The sequence below is a fragment of the Mobula hypostoma genome, chromosome 7 (assembly GCF_963921235.1).
Source record: "Mobula hypostoma chromosome 7, sMobHyp1.1, whole genome shotgun sequence".
Lineage (NCBI taxonomy): Eukaryota > Metazoa > Chordata > Chondrichthyes > Myliobatiformes > Myliobatidae > Mobula > Mobula hypostoma.
This window is the reverse complement of record NC_086103.1, coordinates 128,508,651-128,525,384: the sequence shown is the minus strand read 5'-3', so window position 1 is coordinate 128,525,384 and position 16,734 is coordinate 128,508,651. Positions and strand designations below refer to the sequence as shown.

Below are 16,734 nucleotides of genomic sequence, written 5' to 3'. Positions count from 1 at the left end.
CAGCATACCGTTCGCCTTTTTCACCGCCTGCTGTACCTGCATGCCCACTTTCAATGACTGGTGTATAATGACACCCAGGTCTCGTTGCACCTCCCCTTTTCCTAATCGGCCACCATTCAGATAATAATCTGTTTTCCTATTTTTGCCACCAAAGTGGATAACTTCACATTTATCCACATTAAATTGCATCTGCCAGGAGTTTGCCCACTCACCCAACCTATCCAAGTCACCCTGCATCCTCTTAGCATCCTCCTCACTGCTAACACTGCCACCCAGCTTTGTGTCATCCGCAAACTTGGAGATGCTGCATTTAATTCCCTCATCCAAGTCATTAATATATATTGTAAACAACTGGGGTCCCAGCACTGAGCCTTGCGGTACCCCACTAGTCACCGCCTGCCATTCTGAAAAGGTCCCGTTTATTCCCACTCTTTGCTTCCTGTCTGCTAACCAATTCTCCACCCACACCAATACCTTACCCCCAATACCGTGTGCTTTAAGTTTGCACACTAATCTCCTGTGTGGGACCTTGTCAAAAGCCTTTTGAAAATCCAAATATACCACATCCACTGGTTCTCCCCTATCCACTCTACTAGTTACATCCTCAAAAAATTCTATGAGATTCGTCAGACATGATTTTCCTTTCACAAATCCATGCTGACTTTGTCTGATCATTTCACCGCTTTCCAAATGTGCTGTTATCACATCCTTGATAACTGACTCCAGCAGTTTCCCCACCACCGACGTTAGGCTAACCGGCCTATAATTCCCCGGTTTCTCTCTCCCTCCTTTTTTAAAAAGTGGGGTTACATTAGCCACCCTCCAATCCTCAGGAACTAGTCCAGAATCTAACGAGAAGCACATTTAAAAACAACCCATGTTGACCAAAGTGCTGTATAAACCATAACAGGTAGCTAAAATCACAAATACAAGAACCGCAGATATAAACAAGGCACACAGCTTATAGGCACAAAATAAACAACACATGAGCCTAAGCACAAGCCAAAAATCAGCCACATCAGGAAGATTCAAACGCTAGTGAATAAAGGTAAGTTTGAGCCTGGACTAAAAGAGTTAATGGAGGGGGCATATCTGATAGGGAGGGAATGCTGTTCCACAGTCTAGGGGCTACAACAGCAAAGGCGCGGTCACCCCCTGAACTTAAATTTAGATCGTGGGACAGCCAGGGGCCCAAGTCAGTGACCTGAGGGGCCTGAAAGTAGAATAAGGGGTTAGAAGGTCTGCGATATAGGAGGGGTCCAGCCCATTTAGGGCTTTATAAACAAACAGGAGAACCTTAAAATCAATTCTAGACCGTACTGGTAGCCAGTGGGGAGAGGCCAGGATAGAAGTAATATGGTCCCTCTTCCGTGCACCTGTTAGGAGCCTGGCTGTGGCATTCTGGACCAGTTGCAGACAGGACAGGGATGACTGACTAATCCCAGTATACAGGGAGGTGGAGTAGTCCAAGCGGGAGGATATAAGACCGTGGACGACTTTCTCGAGATCTTTGAAAGAGAGAAACAACTTGATTTTGGCAATAGCACAAAGCTGGAAAAAAACTGGCTTTTATTACTGCATAAACTTACTTTGTCAAACTTAAAGGCAGAATCAAATATCACACCAAGGTTTTTGACATGGGGTTTGACAAGGGTGGACAGGTCACCAGGACTGGTGGTAATCACTTTGATGGAGTCAGGGGGGCCAAATAGGACAACTTCAAACTTGCCTTCATTCAGCTGTAGGAAGTTTTGTGCCATCCAACACTTTATGTCCTCCAGGCAGTTCATGAGGCTGACTAGATTTGACTGGTCGTTTGGTTTCAAGGGGAGATAAAGCTGTGTCATCAGCATAACAATGGAAGGAAATGTCATGTTTTTGAATGATTTGGCCGAGGGGAAGCATGTATATAGAGAAAAAAATGGGACCTAGGATGGAACCTTGTGGGATCCCGCAGGAGAAACTAGCTGGAGAAGAAGAAAATTTGCCTATGTTGACAGAGAAGCTTCTATTTTTGAGATAGGATGTGTTTATTGTTGTGACTTAGATGAAGATCAGACCACATTTTATGACTAATTAATCAAGAAAAACAGATACTTGAAAAAAATTCAATAACTTTTTCTTGCAGCTGTACATTTTCTGATACTACATTAACCCATTTGAACTAAAGTAATTATTTCTGCACTTCTAAACAAAGACTTTATTTCCACTTTCCAGCCTTTGCTCACAACTAAACTATCAAATCACTATAATCACCTGATGTAAAAAAAAGAACACCAACCAAAAACTATTTTATATATTTGCAGATGGATCAAATTCGGGTTTCCAGTACCTGCTAGCTACAGATCTCAAATCTTCCAGAAGGAACTCCAAGTGAAGCATTTAAATTATTAATAAAAATTGGTATTCATTATTCATGAATTGTCACTTCATATATCATATTAAAGAGTAGGTCTTGATTATTATCCACTAGGAAAGCACTTGGGTAAAGAGAAGCCATCTGTTGTTTTTCCTACATTATGACTCCGAGGACGTGGCAAAAATATTTTAACACCTGTAAAAAACTTCGGAATTTCAGAGTGGAAAAGGGACAATGCAAGTCCAAGCTTTCTTTCAGTACTTAAAACTTTTGAGATTTCTTGCATAACCCTCTAGCATTGTAGTGCTTTACCTTAACCTGAAATGATTCACGGCAAGTATGAAATGAGCATGAAGAAAAGTGATTTGCTGAGGTTGCTAAATGAAAGTCATCACAAAACGTTATAAAATTAAATAAAACCCAAAGATTTACGTTGGAACTAGAAACAGCAGTTCCAAATTCCTGAAGCTAGAAACAGAAACATGAACATTAAGCCAAATTTACATTTTAATGGAATAGTAAAGTACGAAAAAATGTTGTTACCAACAACTACTTTTTAAATATCCAAGTATTTTTTAAATGTCTCTTGAGCTCAATGGCATGCAAAGAGCAACTACATTCATTGGCACCTTTGTCAGAGGGCAGAGCTCAGCTCCAAAACTTGCTTTTTGTTACAGGGCATAATTAGAGTGGACTCTCTACAACATACTGCTCGACCACTTAAGGAACAGGAAATATGAACTACAAACAACTATTCCACTTCAGAAAGATCAGAATCATTGTTTCATGCTCTATTCTTGGACCCCAAGAACATGATTGACACATGGTTTGAGAAAATTTTAATTATTACAGCAGTGGTCCTCAACCTCTGGGCTGCGGACCAACACTGGGCCGCGAAGTGGTAGCCAGAGCACACCCAACACATCTTTAAGAAAAAAGCCAAAATAAACAAGCTAATTAATTAGATGCCGCCCAGAAGCCAGTCTTTATTAGAGAAACTGAGGTGGAGAGGGTCAATAACTTTAAATTCTTCAGCATTAAGGACCGACATTTCTCTCTCTGAAAAGTGTCAGAGGATCTGTCCTGGGACCAGCACGTAACTGTCATTACAAAGACAGCACGGCAGCGCCTATACTTTATTAGAAGTTTGCGTAGATTCAACATGTCACCTCGATCCTGACAGCCCTGTCTTTACAGCCTGTCTGGGCTGGCGTTTAAATTGACCAAACAATGGAACAGCTAAAGGCTCCAGCGCCCTGGAAAGAGGAGTGAACATCGCGTAGAGCAAGTGAAATCAGCAATCAACTCTGATCTGGGCTGACATTCACGTGCCGGGCGGCACCTAATTAACTAGCTTGTTTATTTCGGCTTTTTCCTTAAAGATGTGCTTGGTGTGGTCCGGCCACCGCTGCACTCCTGCATGCTTCGCGGCCTGGAGGTTGGGGACCACTGTATTACAGGATGCAAATAGACATATTTGAGGGAGGAATGTTTTGAATATGAAGTTCATAGTAGAAAAGTCATTGAAAGGACAGTGAAACATAGAAAAAATAGAAAATAGGTGCAGGAGTAGGCCATTCGACCCTTCGAGCCTGCACCGCCATTTATTATGATCATGGCTGATCCTCCAACTCAGAACCCCGCCCCAGCCTTCCCTCCATACCCCCTGACCCCCGTAGCCACAAGGGCCATATCTAACTCCCTCTTAAATATAGCCAGTGAACTGGCCTCAACTGTTTCCTGTGGCAGAGAATTCCACAGATTCACCACTCTCTGTGTGAAGAAGTTTTTCCTAATCTCGGTCCTAAAAGGCTTCCCCTCTATCCTCAAACTATGGCCCCTCGTTCTGGACTTCCCCAACATCGGGAACAATCTTCCTGCATCTAGCCTGTCCAATCCCTTTAGGATCTTATACGTTTCAATCAGATCCCCCCTCAATCTTTTAAATTCCAACGAGTACAAGCCCAGTTCATCCAGTCTTTCTTCATATGAAAGTCCTGCCATCCCAGGAATCAATCTGGTGAACCTTCTTTGTACTCCCTCTATGGCAAAGATGTCTTTCCTCAGATTAGGGGACCAAAACTGCACACAATACTCCAGGTGTGGTCTCACCAAGGCCTTGTACAACTGCAGTAGTAACTCCCTGCTCCTGTACTCGAATCCTCTCGCTATAAATGCCAGCATACCATTCGCCTTTTTCACCGCCTGCTGTACCTGCATGCCCACTTTCAATGACTGGTGTGTAAAATCCACACAGACACCACCCAAAGTCAGAATTTATCCTGCATCTCTAATGCTGTGAAGCAGCTGTTCTGGAAGCAGTGCTATTATGCTGCCCATTCTAATGATATGGATCAATTAAAGAAATAGTAATTACAACAAACATGTTCTGGGATTTAATTTGTTCCTCTCTGCCATACCTGATCTGTTTTTCTTCAAAATGCCAATGATCTTGCATTGCTTATTTTCATGTTTGATTTGCAGAACATCAGTTCCATGCTTATAAAATTATCGTATTTATTGGTATTTAGCTATGAATGCTGGAAAACAGACCTTACTGATTTGTTAAAATGCCATTTACCCTGTCATTACTTCCAAATGCAGCTGTCCGGATACAGTTAAGAAGGATGGAACACCAAAAAAATGAGACTGATGACATTTTTCAGTTGTTTTGCTTGCAGGCTGCAAAAAAAATAAACAATTTATGCTGTATTTTCATCCATCTCATAAGTCACAGTATTTAAATATTTGCTTCAATCTTTATATGTTAAAATGTGCCTAGTTTATTCAGGCTATATCCCCATCATTTGCTTGGTAAAAATTATTCTTACTTACGTTTCTCCTAGTAAATAGCTTTTCTCTCTGCCACTCCAGATCCATATTCAGATGTGCCGTAAATTCCCTCTTGCTGAACACGGAGAAAACCAAATCCCAATTCCTTACCCCCCCTGACAACTTCATGACTATGAACCACCAATTCAATGTCACTGTTTCAAGCTGAGCCAGACCCTTTCCAACCTCTTTCAGCAACTTGGGTCCTACATTCTTGAATTCGGAATTGAATTGAATGCATCTCTAACCACGGACTTTTTACTCTCCTCCCATCCGGTAGGCGCTACAGGAGCCTCGGCTCCCACACCATCAGGGACAGGAAGAGCTTCTTCCCTGAGGCTGGGACACTGCTGAACCTCTCATCACAGCGCTAAGCAGTATTGCATCCGTATTGTACTGTCTCGGTACTTTTATATTTGTGTGCTGTAGCACTTTTTTTTAATTCGCAGTTATTTTGTAAATGCATTTCATTGGCTTTGTATCTGTATTCGGCACAATGACAATAAAGTTGAATCTATCTATCTATCTATTTATTGTCATTATATATAGGCACAATGAAACTCTGTTTGGTTTCCTCTCAGGCAATTCAATAAAGCAGTAGATAAAAACAAGACAGTAATAGAAAAACAGTATTAAATAGATAAGCAACAGAAAATAAGTTGCAGCAGCACCCGAATATCACAGTAATGCACAAAGTGCCGTTAGTGCAAGTATTTGAGTCCCTGTGTGTGTGCTCATAGTTTCAGTCATTGTTCTGTGGGAGTGGTGTGAGGGAGGCCACAGCTCTGGGATAGAAGTTGTTCCTCAGTCTATTTGTTCTGGCTTTTAGTGTTCTCTTCATAGACATACTGGCTCAACACCTTTCCTCCTTTAGCAAAACTATAAACATGATCCATTTTACTCTAATGACCCCACTTTTAATTAAATGAATACATGGAGTCATGAAAGAGCTGTATTTATATAATCAAACTCTCAAACAATAATTACTCTCGACTTATTTAGTCAGACATCAGACACATACATCAATTAGATGGATTTAGTGTTTTCACCTGCACTATAATCAGATCCTAACCTTATGTTCTAAATATTCAGTGAGACATAACATCATAAAATTATTTGTAATGAGGTTCTTTATCTAATGCATTAACTCACTGTTTGTTTTCAGAAGCCAACTGACCTGTTCCTCCCTATGCAAATTCCGTTTTCTTTAAGTGGAAGAATAGCTAATTAGCCTGAACAGATAAGATGGTAAACAAGCAATTTTCATGAACTATTTGCATGCAGCCAAAAACAAAAAATGGAGCTAAAGAAATTATTGTTAAAGATGGAGTTAAAATGCTATACAATTACTCTTCTATTTTTACATAAAACAGGTTGCTACTAACTTGCAGGAGAAACAAGTCAAAGTTCAAAGCAAATGTATTCTCAATGTAACCCCCGGGAAAGGTTTCACTGCTAACATAATGGTCTTTCTGTCGAAGCAGTGTTTGGGTTGTGGTAAGAGATAACGGGTGCTTTTGTAATGCGAGCCTTCCAGTCAGGGGAGTGGGCCTGACACCAGTGTGAGCTGGGTCTTTGGTTTGGTGGGAGAGGAAGAGAGAAGATGCTGGAGAGAACTCCTCGTAGGAGTTGACCCGGTGGGGGTGGGGGGGGGCATGATTCGATGGAGCAAGGTGTCGGGGAATTACTGAGGATCGGTGAATATGTTTGACTTTTGGAAGAGGTGATCTCCAACCTGTGCACATTTGACTGTTCAATTATAATGGTTCTGTTTTGTTTTTTCTTTTCTTTACTAACACTTTAGTTAAGATTCATAAATATAATTCCTTTGATCATATGCCATGTGCTGTCTGTTATTTCTTGGTGCTGAGTTGCAACAGGGTAGCAAATTCACAGCATCCACACAAACCAGGGTTTGGCATGGGAGAACCATCTCAATTTCATGGGTTTGGAGGGACCGGAGGTGTGTATTCCCTAGACTTACGCAGCCCAAGGAAACTGGGGCGGTGGGGGGAGTTGGCAGGTTGTCAAAGTATATATACAGTACATATATGTCACTATACACAATCCTGAGATTAATTTTCCTGTGGGCATTCACTGTGAATCTATGGAAGTTGTTGCCATGTGCGACAGTGGAGGCCAAGTCATTGGGTGTATTTAAGGCAGAGATTGATAGGTATCTGAGTAGCCAGGGCATCAAAGGTTATGGTGAGAAGGCGGGGGAGTGGGACTAAATAGGAGAATGGATCAGCTCATGATAAAATGGTGGAGCAGACGCATGGGCTGAATGGCCGACTTCTGCTTCTTTGTCTTATGGTCTTATTGAATTGACTTTATTACTTGCATCCTTCACACACGAGAAGTAAAAATCTTTACATTATGTCTCTGTCTAAATGTGCAATGCGCAATTTATAGTAATTTGTAATAAATAAAATGTAATAGTAAATACAAGAAATAGAATCAATGAAAGACTGCTCCCAACAGGATGCCCAAGCAATGTGCAAATGACAGCTGTGCAATTAAAAAAAGAAATAAACATGATAATAGTAAGTATCGAGAACATGAGATGAAGAGTCCTTGAAAGTGAGTTCAGAGGTTCAGGGAACAGTTCAGTGATGGGGTGAGTGAAGTTAAGTGAAATTATTCCCTCTGCTTCAAGAGCCTGATGGTTGAGGGGTAATAATTTAGGCTCCTGTAAATCCTTCCTGGTGGCAGCAGTGAGAAGGGAGCATGACCTGGCTGGTGGGGGTCCTTGATAATGATTAGAGGCCAGACCAAGAGTGGCCCACTGGTCCTCCAAGTTTGGGGGTTCAGCTCAGGGTCAACAACCCTGACTGGTCAAACAAAACTGTTATGCAAACAATGATGAATCCTTTTACATCCGTGTGCGATGGCATGATGCCCAAGGATAGACTGAGATGTTGAACCTTCACTGCTAATGCCAGCAGGCATAACAGGCAGTAATTAAGTAATATCTGATTAATGTTATGGTCTTCATTATTCAACCATGACTTAGTACACTGAGGGAATGTTTGCACACTTGCCAGACAACAGGCATCCAATCAACTATGTAAGGCATATACGTATGCTTAAACCTATTGATCCGTAATTCTCCTTCATTACATTAACCAATTATTGGTTTCTCAGTTGCCATCAATACTAAAAAATTCAGAAAGAAAACATTGCACACAATATTGTTATCAGTCTAGTCTACTTAACATCTGGCTCAGTGGGATACTCACTTCAACTTGGAACAGCTCTCCAGCTCCTTCACAATCATTTGATGTTATAATAGGTGTGTGTATCTGAACAAATCCATTATTCTATAATTTAAAGTCAAAACATTTATAGTATGCTCACTTAACTCTGTACTGCACATTAATAAAATTAGTTCCAAATAATCGAAGACTGAGCTTGTTTATATCATTAAAGAACATACATCTTTTATCATAATTTCCATTCTGGCCACAATTAGACCATTCAAATTCAGTGATCAGATCAATGTTAGGAAAATTTCCCTCCGCAGAGGCCTGTCAATTGCTATAGATCATGTTGATATTTCATTTTTTTATATCAATTTTTCAGGAGTCAGTCTTTGATGCCAAGGCAAGCAATTATTTTCATTTTTAATTGCTCCTGAATTGAGTGGCTTGCCAGGCCATTTTAGAGAGGGTATTTAGAGTCCCACATAAGGTAGATTTAGAGTTGTATAATGGCCTGATCAGGTAACGTTTATTGCAAACAGAACCTCAAGAAATCAAATTACTTTGTCTTGTAAAACATGGGTATATATCTGAAATAAAACTAAATTATTAGAAGGATAGTATATAAAAATATTCATTTATATATGTATATCAAACAATAATAAATGAATATAGTAAGCAACAAATGTTATTTTAAAAGAATCCGACACATACGTTATTATATCCAAAGTAAAATTAAACAATAATCAGTATGGCAACTTAATATATTTTATTTCTAGGATCTAAAAGGCTTTTTCAGAGAAACAGCGCCACAGTAAGCTTTGAATAAAGCAAATTTATTGAGCCAAGTGAAATGTTGCCAGTCAAGTTTGTAACTTTTTCAATTTCCAGGACATAGAACTAAGCAAGAAATTATCTTTACATAATTATTAAATTGATCTTAGCACTGTTCCACAGTTCTGAGCTATAAAACAAAAGAAATCAAGTTAACATTTACTACCAGGAAGCATCAATGGAAAGAGAAACAAGAGCTAATATTTCAGGTCAAACATTTGAATGGATTCTCAATATTCCTGGATTTCAGTGCTTTAAAAGGGATGGCGGGGGGGGAGGGGAGGAGAGGTGGCATTACTGGTCAGGGATACTATTACAGCTACAGATATGGTGGGTAATGTAGCAGGATCCTCTTTTGAGTCAGTATGGGTAGAAGTCAGGAACAGGAACGGAGCAGTAACTCTATTGGGAGTATTCTATAGGCCCCCTGGTAGCAGCAGAGATACCGAGGAGCAGATTGGGAGGCAGATTTTGGAAAGGTGCAAAAATAACAGGGTTGTTATCATGGGTGACTTTAACTTCCCTAATATTGATTGGCACCTGATTCATTCTACTGGTTTATACAGGGCAGAGTTCGTTAAGTGTGTCCAGGACGGATTCCTGTCACATTATGTTGACAGGCCGACAAGGGGGAATGCCATACTAGGTCTAGTATTAGGTAACGAACCGGGTCAGGTCACAGATCTCTCAGTGGGTGAGCATCTGGGGGACAGTGACCACCGCTCCCTGGCCTTTAACATTATCATGGAAAGGGACAGAATCAGAGAGGACAGGAGAAGTTTTAATTGGTGAAGGGCAAATTATGAGGCTATAAGGCTAGAACTTGCAGGTGTGAATTGGGATGAAGTTTTTGCAGGGAAACGTACTATGGACATGTGGTCGATGTTTAGGGATCTCTTGCAGGATGTTAGGGATAAGTTTGTCCCGGTGAGGAAGATCAAGAATGGTAGGGTGAAGGAAGCGTGGGTGACAAGTCAGGTGGAAGAAGGCAGCATACATGAGGTTTAAGAAGCAAGGATCAGATGGGTCAATTGAGGAATAAAGGAGCTTAAGAAGGGGCTGAGGAGAGCAAGAAGGGGGCATGAGAAGGCCTTGCCGGGTAGGGTAAAGGAAAACCCCATGGCATTCTTCAATTATGTGAAGAACAAAAGGATGACAGGAGTGAAGATAGGGCCAATTAGAGATAAAGGTGGGAAGATGGGCCTGGAGGCTATGGAAGTGAGCGAGGTCCTCAATGAATACTTCTCTTTGGTATTCACCAATGAGAGGGAACTTGATGACGGTGAGGACAATATGAGTGAGGTTGATGTTCTGGAGCATGTTGATATTAAGGGAGAGGAGGTGTTGGAGTTGTTAAAATACATTAGGATGGATAAGTCCCCGGGGCCTGACGGAATATTCCCCAGGTTGCTCCACGAGGCGAGGGAAGAGATTGCTGAGCCTCTGGCTAGGATCTTTATGTCCTCGTTGTCCACAGGAATAGTACCGGAGGATTGGAGGGTGGCGAATGTTGTAAAAAAGATAGTAGGGATAGTTCGGGTAATTATAGACCAGAGAGGCTTCCTGCTTGTGGTGGGATAGCTGTTGGAAAAGATTCTCAGAGATCAGATCTATGGGCATTTAGAGAATCAAGATCTGATCAGGGACAGTCAGCATGGCTTTGTGAAAGGCAGATCATGTCTAACAAGCCTGATAGAGTTCTTTGAGGAGGTGACCAGGTATATAGATGAGGGTAGTGCAGTAGATAGACAATAGGTGCAGGAGTAGGCCATTTGGCCCTTCGAGCCAGCACCACCACTCACTGTGATCATGGCTGATCATCCACAATCAGTATCCAGTTCCTGCCTTATCCCCATAACCTTTGATTCCGCTATCCTTAAGAGCTCTATCCATCTCTTTCTTGAAAGCATCCAGAGACTTGGCCTCCACAGCGTTCTGGGGCAGAGCATTCCATACATCCACCACTCTCTGGGTGAAAAAGATTTTCCTCAACTCCGTTCTAAATGGCCTACCCCTTATTCTTAAACTGTGGCTTCTGGTTCTGGACTCACCTATCAGTGGGAACATGCTTCCTGCCTGCAGCGTGTCCAATCCCTTAATAATCTTGTATGTTTCAATAAGATCCCCTCTCAGCCTTCTAAATTCCAGAGTATACAAGCCCAGTCGCTCCAATCTTATGACTTAAGACAGTCTCGCCATCCTGGGAATTAACCTTGTGAACCTACGTTGCACTCCCTCAATAGCAAGAATGTCCTTCCTCAAATTTAGAGACCAAAACTACACACAGTACTCCAGGTGTGGTCTCACCAGGGCCCTGCACAGCTGCAGAAGGACTTCTTTGCTCTTATACTCAATTCCCCTTGTTATGAAGGCCAGCATGCCATTAGCTTTCTTCACTGCCTGCTGTACTTGCATGCTTGCTTTCAGTGACTGATGTACAAGAACACCTAGATCTCGTTGTACTTCCCCTTTTCCTAACTTGACTCCATTAAGATAATAATCTGCATTCCTGTTCTTACCACAAAAGTGGATAACCTCACATTTATCCACATTAAACTGCATCTGCCATGCATCTGCCCACTCACCCAGCCTGTCCAAGTCACCCTGCATTCTCATAACATCCTCCTCACATTTCACACTGCCACCCAGCTGTGTGTCATCGGCAAATTTGCTAATGTTACTTTTAATTCCCTCAACTAAATCATTTATATTGTAAACAGCTGCAGTCCCAGCACTGAACCCTGCGGTACCCCACTGGTCACCGCCTGCCATTCCGAAAGGGACCCATTAATCGCTACTCTTTGTTTTCTGTCAGCCAATTTTCAATCCATGTCAGCACTCTGCCCCCAATACCATGTGCCCTAATTTTGCCCACTAATCTCCTATGTGGGACTTTATCAAAGGCTTTCTGAAAGGCCAGGTACACTACATCCACTGGCTCTCCCTTGTCCATTTTCATAGATACATCCTCAAAAAATTCCAGAAGATTAGTTAAGCACAATTTCCCCTTCGTAAATCCATGCTGACTCGGACCGATTCTGTTACTGCTATCCAGATGTGTCGTAATTTCATCTTTTATAATTGACTCCAGCATCTTTCCCACCACCGACGTCAGGCTAACCGGTCTATAATTCCCTGTTTTCTCTCTTCCTCCCTTCTTGAAGAGAGGGACAACATTATCCACCCTCTAATCCACAGGAACTGATCCTGAATCTATAGAACATTGGAAAATGATTACCAATGCATCCATGATTTCTAAAGCCACCTCCTTAAGTACCCTGGGATGCAGACCATCAGGTCCAGGGGACTTATCAGCCTTCAGACCCAACAGTCTATCCAATACCATTTCCTGCCTAATATAAATTCCCTTCAATTCATCCATTACCCTAGGTCCTTTGGCCACTATTATATCTGGGAGATCGTTTGTGTCTTCCCTAGTGAAGACAGATCCAAAGTACCTGTTCAACTCGTCTGCCATTTCCTTGTTCCCCATAATAAATTCACCCACTTCTGTCTTCAAGGGCCCAATTTTGTTCTTAACTATTTTTTTCCTTTTCACATACCTAAAGAAGCTTTTACTATCCTCCTTTATATTCTTGGCTAGTTTACCTCCGTACCTCATTTTTTCTCAGCGTGTTCCCTTTTTAGTTACCTTCTGATGCTCTTTAAAAGTTTCCCAATCCTCCGGCTTCCCACTCGTCGTTGATATTTTATACTTCTCTTTTATTTTTATACTGTCCATTACTTCCCTTGTCAGCCACGGCCTCCCCTTACTCCCCTTAGGATCTTTCTTCCTCTTTGGAATGAACTGATCCTGCACCTTCTGCATTATTCCCAGAAACACTTGCCATTGCTGTTCCACTGTCATCCCTGCTAGGGTATTGTTCCATTGAACTTTGGCCAGCTCCTCCCTCATAGCACCATAGTTCCCTTTGTTCAACTGTATTACTGACACTTCCGAGTTTCCCTTCTCCCTCTCAAATTGCAGATTAAAACTTATCATATTATGGTCACTACCTCCTAATGGCTCCTTTACCTCGAGGTCCCTGATCAAATCCGGTTTATTGCACAACACTAAATCTAGAATTGCGTTCTCTCTGGTAGGCTCCAGTACAAACTGTTCTAAGAATCCATCTCGTAGGGACTCCACAAACTCCCTTTCTTGGGGTCCAGTACCAACCTGATTCCTCCAGTCTACCTGCATGTTGAAATCCCCCATAACAACTGTAGCATTACCTTTGCGACATGCCAATTTTAACTCTTGATTCAACCTACACCCTACATCCAGACTACTGTTTGGGGGCCTGTAGATAACTCCCATTAGGGTCTTTCTACCCTAAGAATTTCTCAGTTCTATCCATACTGACTCTACGTCTCCTGATTCTATGCCCCCCCTCACAAGGGACTGAATATCATTCCTCACCAACAGAGCCACCCCACCCCCACTGCCCATCAGTCTGTCCTTTCGATAAGATGTATACCCTTGAATATTCATTTCCCAGGCCCTGTCCACTTGAAGCCATGTCTCTGTTATTCCCACAACATCATACTTACCAATTTCCAGCTGTGCCTCAAGCTCATCCACTTTATTTCTTATACTCCATGCATTCATATATAATACTTTTAATTCATTACTCCCCTCACCTCCCACATCAATTCCTATTTCACTTGGCCATACTGTACGATCCCTTCTTGAGCTTTCTGCTCTGTTGATTCTGCTGTCTTTCTTAACTTTTCCTATTCTCACTTTCCCTTTATTTCCATCCTTATATTTCCAGTTCGTCCCCTCCCCCCGACTACTTAGTTTAAACACACCTGTGTTGCAGAGGCAAACCTGCCTGCCAGAATGCTGGTGCCTCGCTTATTAAGGTGCAACCCGTCCCTTTTATACAATACATCCTTACCCCGAAACATATCCCAATGGTCCAAGAATGTAAATCCTTGCTTCCTGCACCAGTTCCTCAGCCACACATTCAGATCCATTATCTCCCTGTTCTTGACCACTCCAGCACAGGGAACTGGAAGCAAACCGGAGATAACCACCCTGGAAGTCCTGCTTTTCAGCCTTCTTCAGAGTTCTCTGAAGTCACGCTGTAGAATGTCTTTCCTCTTCTTCCCCACGTCATATGTGCCAACATGCACCACCACTTCTGGATGTTCACCTTCACTCTTGAGGATTCCCTGCAATCGGTCCGTGACATCCTGGATCCCGGCACCAGGGAGGCAACACACCATCCTTAAATCTCACCTGTTGCCACAGAAACCCCTTTCTGTACCTCTCACTATGGAGTCCCCTACTACCACGGCTCTGCCTGACGTCCGTCTCCTTGGCTTTGCTTCAGCGCCAATTGTTGACTCGCAGACCTGACTGCCTCTCAGGCTGGCATCATCTTCTGTCCTGACAGCTTCCAAGAGGGATGTGATCTACATGGATTTTAGTAAGGCATTTGACAAAATTCCACACAGTGGGCTTATTCAGAAAGTCAGAGGGCATGGGATCCAGGGAAGTTTGGCCAGGTGGATTCAGAATTGGCTTGTCTGCAGAAAGCAGAGGGTCATGGTGGAGGGAGTACATTCAGATTGGAGGGTTGTGACTAGTGTTACATATCTCATGGGTATCTTATGACTGTCTTATGACCATGATGTAATTGAGTATCTGATGAGCATGATGCAATGGTCTTGTGGAGGTCACATAATGTAATTTTCCCGCTGATGTGAGGTCTCGTGATGACATGTTCTCACCAGGTATATAAAGGGAGACCCCTGGTGTGACACAGTTAGTTTTTCCAGTTGAGTTTTAAATTTAGTTCATTATTTAATTCGTCAGATACTCTGTTATGCTGCGTATTTGTCTTATGACGCAGTTTCGTTTTAAGGTGGAGTTCTACTTTCTATTGTAAGTAGTATTGGAGAGTGAAGACCTTACCAAAGTACAGGAATTCGCTGAGTCGAGTAAAGCTGATATCGTTTGGCGGTTTTGGAGAGGATCGACCTTTATTGAATCTTCGTTCAAGAAAAAGTGACCTGCTAAAGCAGGAAGGATTGCACAGTGTCTATTCTCCAGAGGAAAAGGTCAGTTCCTTTAAACAGTTTTATTTCCATCGTTGTGAATCCTGCGGACAAGGCAGGTTCCGGCTGGGATCAGCAGTAACATCACGTCTTCGAGGAATTCTTTACTTCAGCAAAGTCTCTCCTAAATGACTGTATAAATCTCTTGGACTTTCAAATTTACCATCCTAAGAACTGTGTTCGAACTTACCATTTTAAGAACTATTTTCGCATTTACCCTTTTAAGAACTGTTCCAGAGTTGCCATATAGCAGTTAACTTCCGGTTAAGTTAGTCGTTTAAATACATTTCACTATTTTTGAGCAGAGTTTAATAAATGTTTGTTTTTATGAAACCTGACTCAATTCTGTATTCATTGTTGCCGGTCACGTGGGGATTAGTGGTGTCCCACAAGGATCGGTTCTGGGACCTCTACTTTTCATGATTTTTATTAATGACCTGGATGTAGGGGTAGAAGGGTGGATTGGCAAGTTTGCAGACGACACAAAAGTTGGTGGTGTTGTGGATAGTGTAGAGGATTGGTGCAGATTGTAGAGAGACATTGATAAGATGCAGAAGTGGGCTGAGAAGCGGCAGATAGAGTTCAACCCGGAGAAGTGTGAGGTGGTACACTTTGGAAGGACAAACTCCAAGGCAGAGTAAAAAGTACATGGCAGGATACTTGGAAGTGTGGAGGAGCAGAAGGATCTGGGGGTACATGTCCACAGATCCCTGAAAGTTGCTTCACAGGTAGATAGGGTAGTTAAGAAAGCTTATGGAGTGCTAGCTTTCATAAGTCGAGGGATAGAGTTTAAGAGCCGCATGGGAATGATGCAGCTCTCTAAAACTCTGGTTAGGCCACACGTGTCCAGTTCTGGTCGCCTCACTATAGGAAGGATGTGGAAGCATTGGAAAGGGTACAGAGGAGATTTACCAGGATGCTGCCTGGTTTAGAGGGTATAGATTATGATCAGAGATTAAGGGAGCTAGGGCTTTACTCTCTGGAGAGAAGGAGAATGAAAGGAGACATGATAGAGGTATACAAGATATTAAGAGGAATAGATGGAGTGGACAGCCAGCGCCTCTTCCCCAGGGCACCACTGCACAATACAAGAGGATATGGTTTTAAGGTAAGGGGTGGGAAGTTCAAGAGGGATATTAGAGGAAGGTTTATTTTACTCAGAGTGGTTGGTGCATGGAATGCACTGCTTGAGTCAGTGGTAGGGGCAGATACACTAGTGAAATTTAAGAGACCACTAGACAGGTATATGGAGGAACTTAAGGTGGGGGGTTATATGGGAGGCAGGGTTTAAGGGTCGGCACAATATTGTGGGCCGAAGGGCCTGTACTGTGCTGTACTATTCTTTGTTCTATAATTTACTCTCCCCCAGTTAAATAGTTTTCAAAATTGTCTGGTCCTGTCCCTGCTCAAGGCTACAGTGAAGGTCAGGGAGTTGTG

At 42.3% G+C, this 16,734-nt stretch overlaps 1 protein-coding gene across 2 annotated transcripts in view; it reads right to left on the bottom strand.

Moving 5' to 3' along the window:
- The window catches only part of nars2 (asparaginyl-tRNA synthetase 2, mitochondrial), a 78,642-nt gene that overhangs the window by 42,289 nt on the left and 19,619 nt on the right, over positions 1 to 16,734 (bottom strand). The window contains exons 5-6 of one of the 2 annotated variants that reach the window (XM_063052847.1): positions 8,434 to 8,514; positions 4,941 to 5,041 (exon numbers count right to left, since the gene is read on the bottom strand). In XM_063052847.1, coding sequence (XP_062908917.1) covers positions 4,941 to 5,041; positions 8,434 to 8,514 — 182 coding nt within the window. The remainder of the gene's footprint in view (positions 1 to 4,940; positions 5,042 to 8,433; positions 8,515 to 16,734) is intronic. The other variant, XM_063052848.1, reaches the window with a different exon arrangement.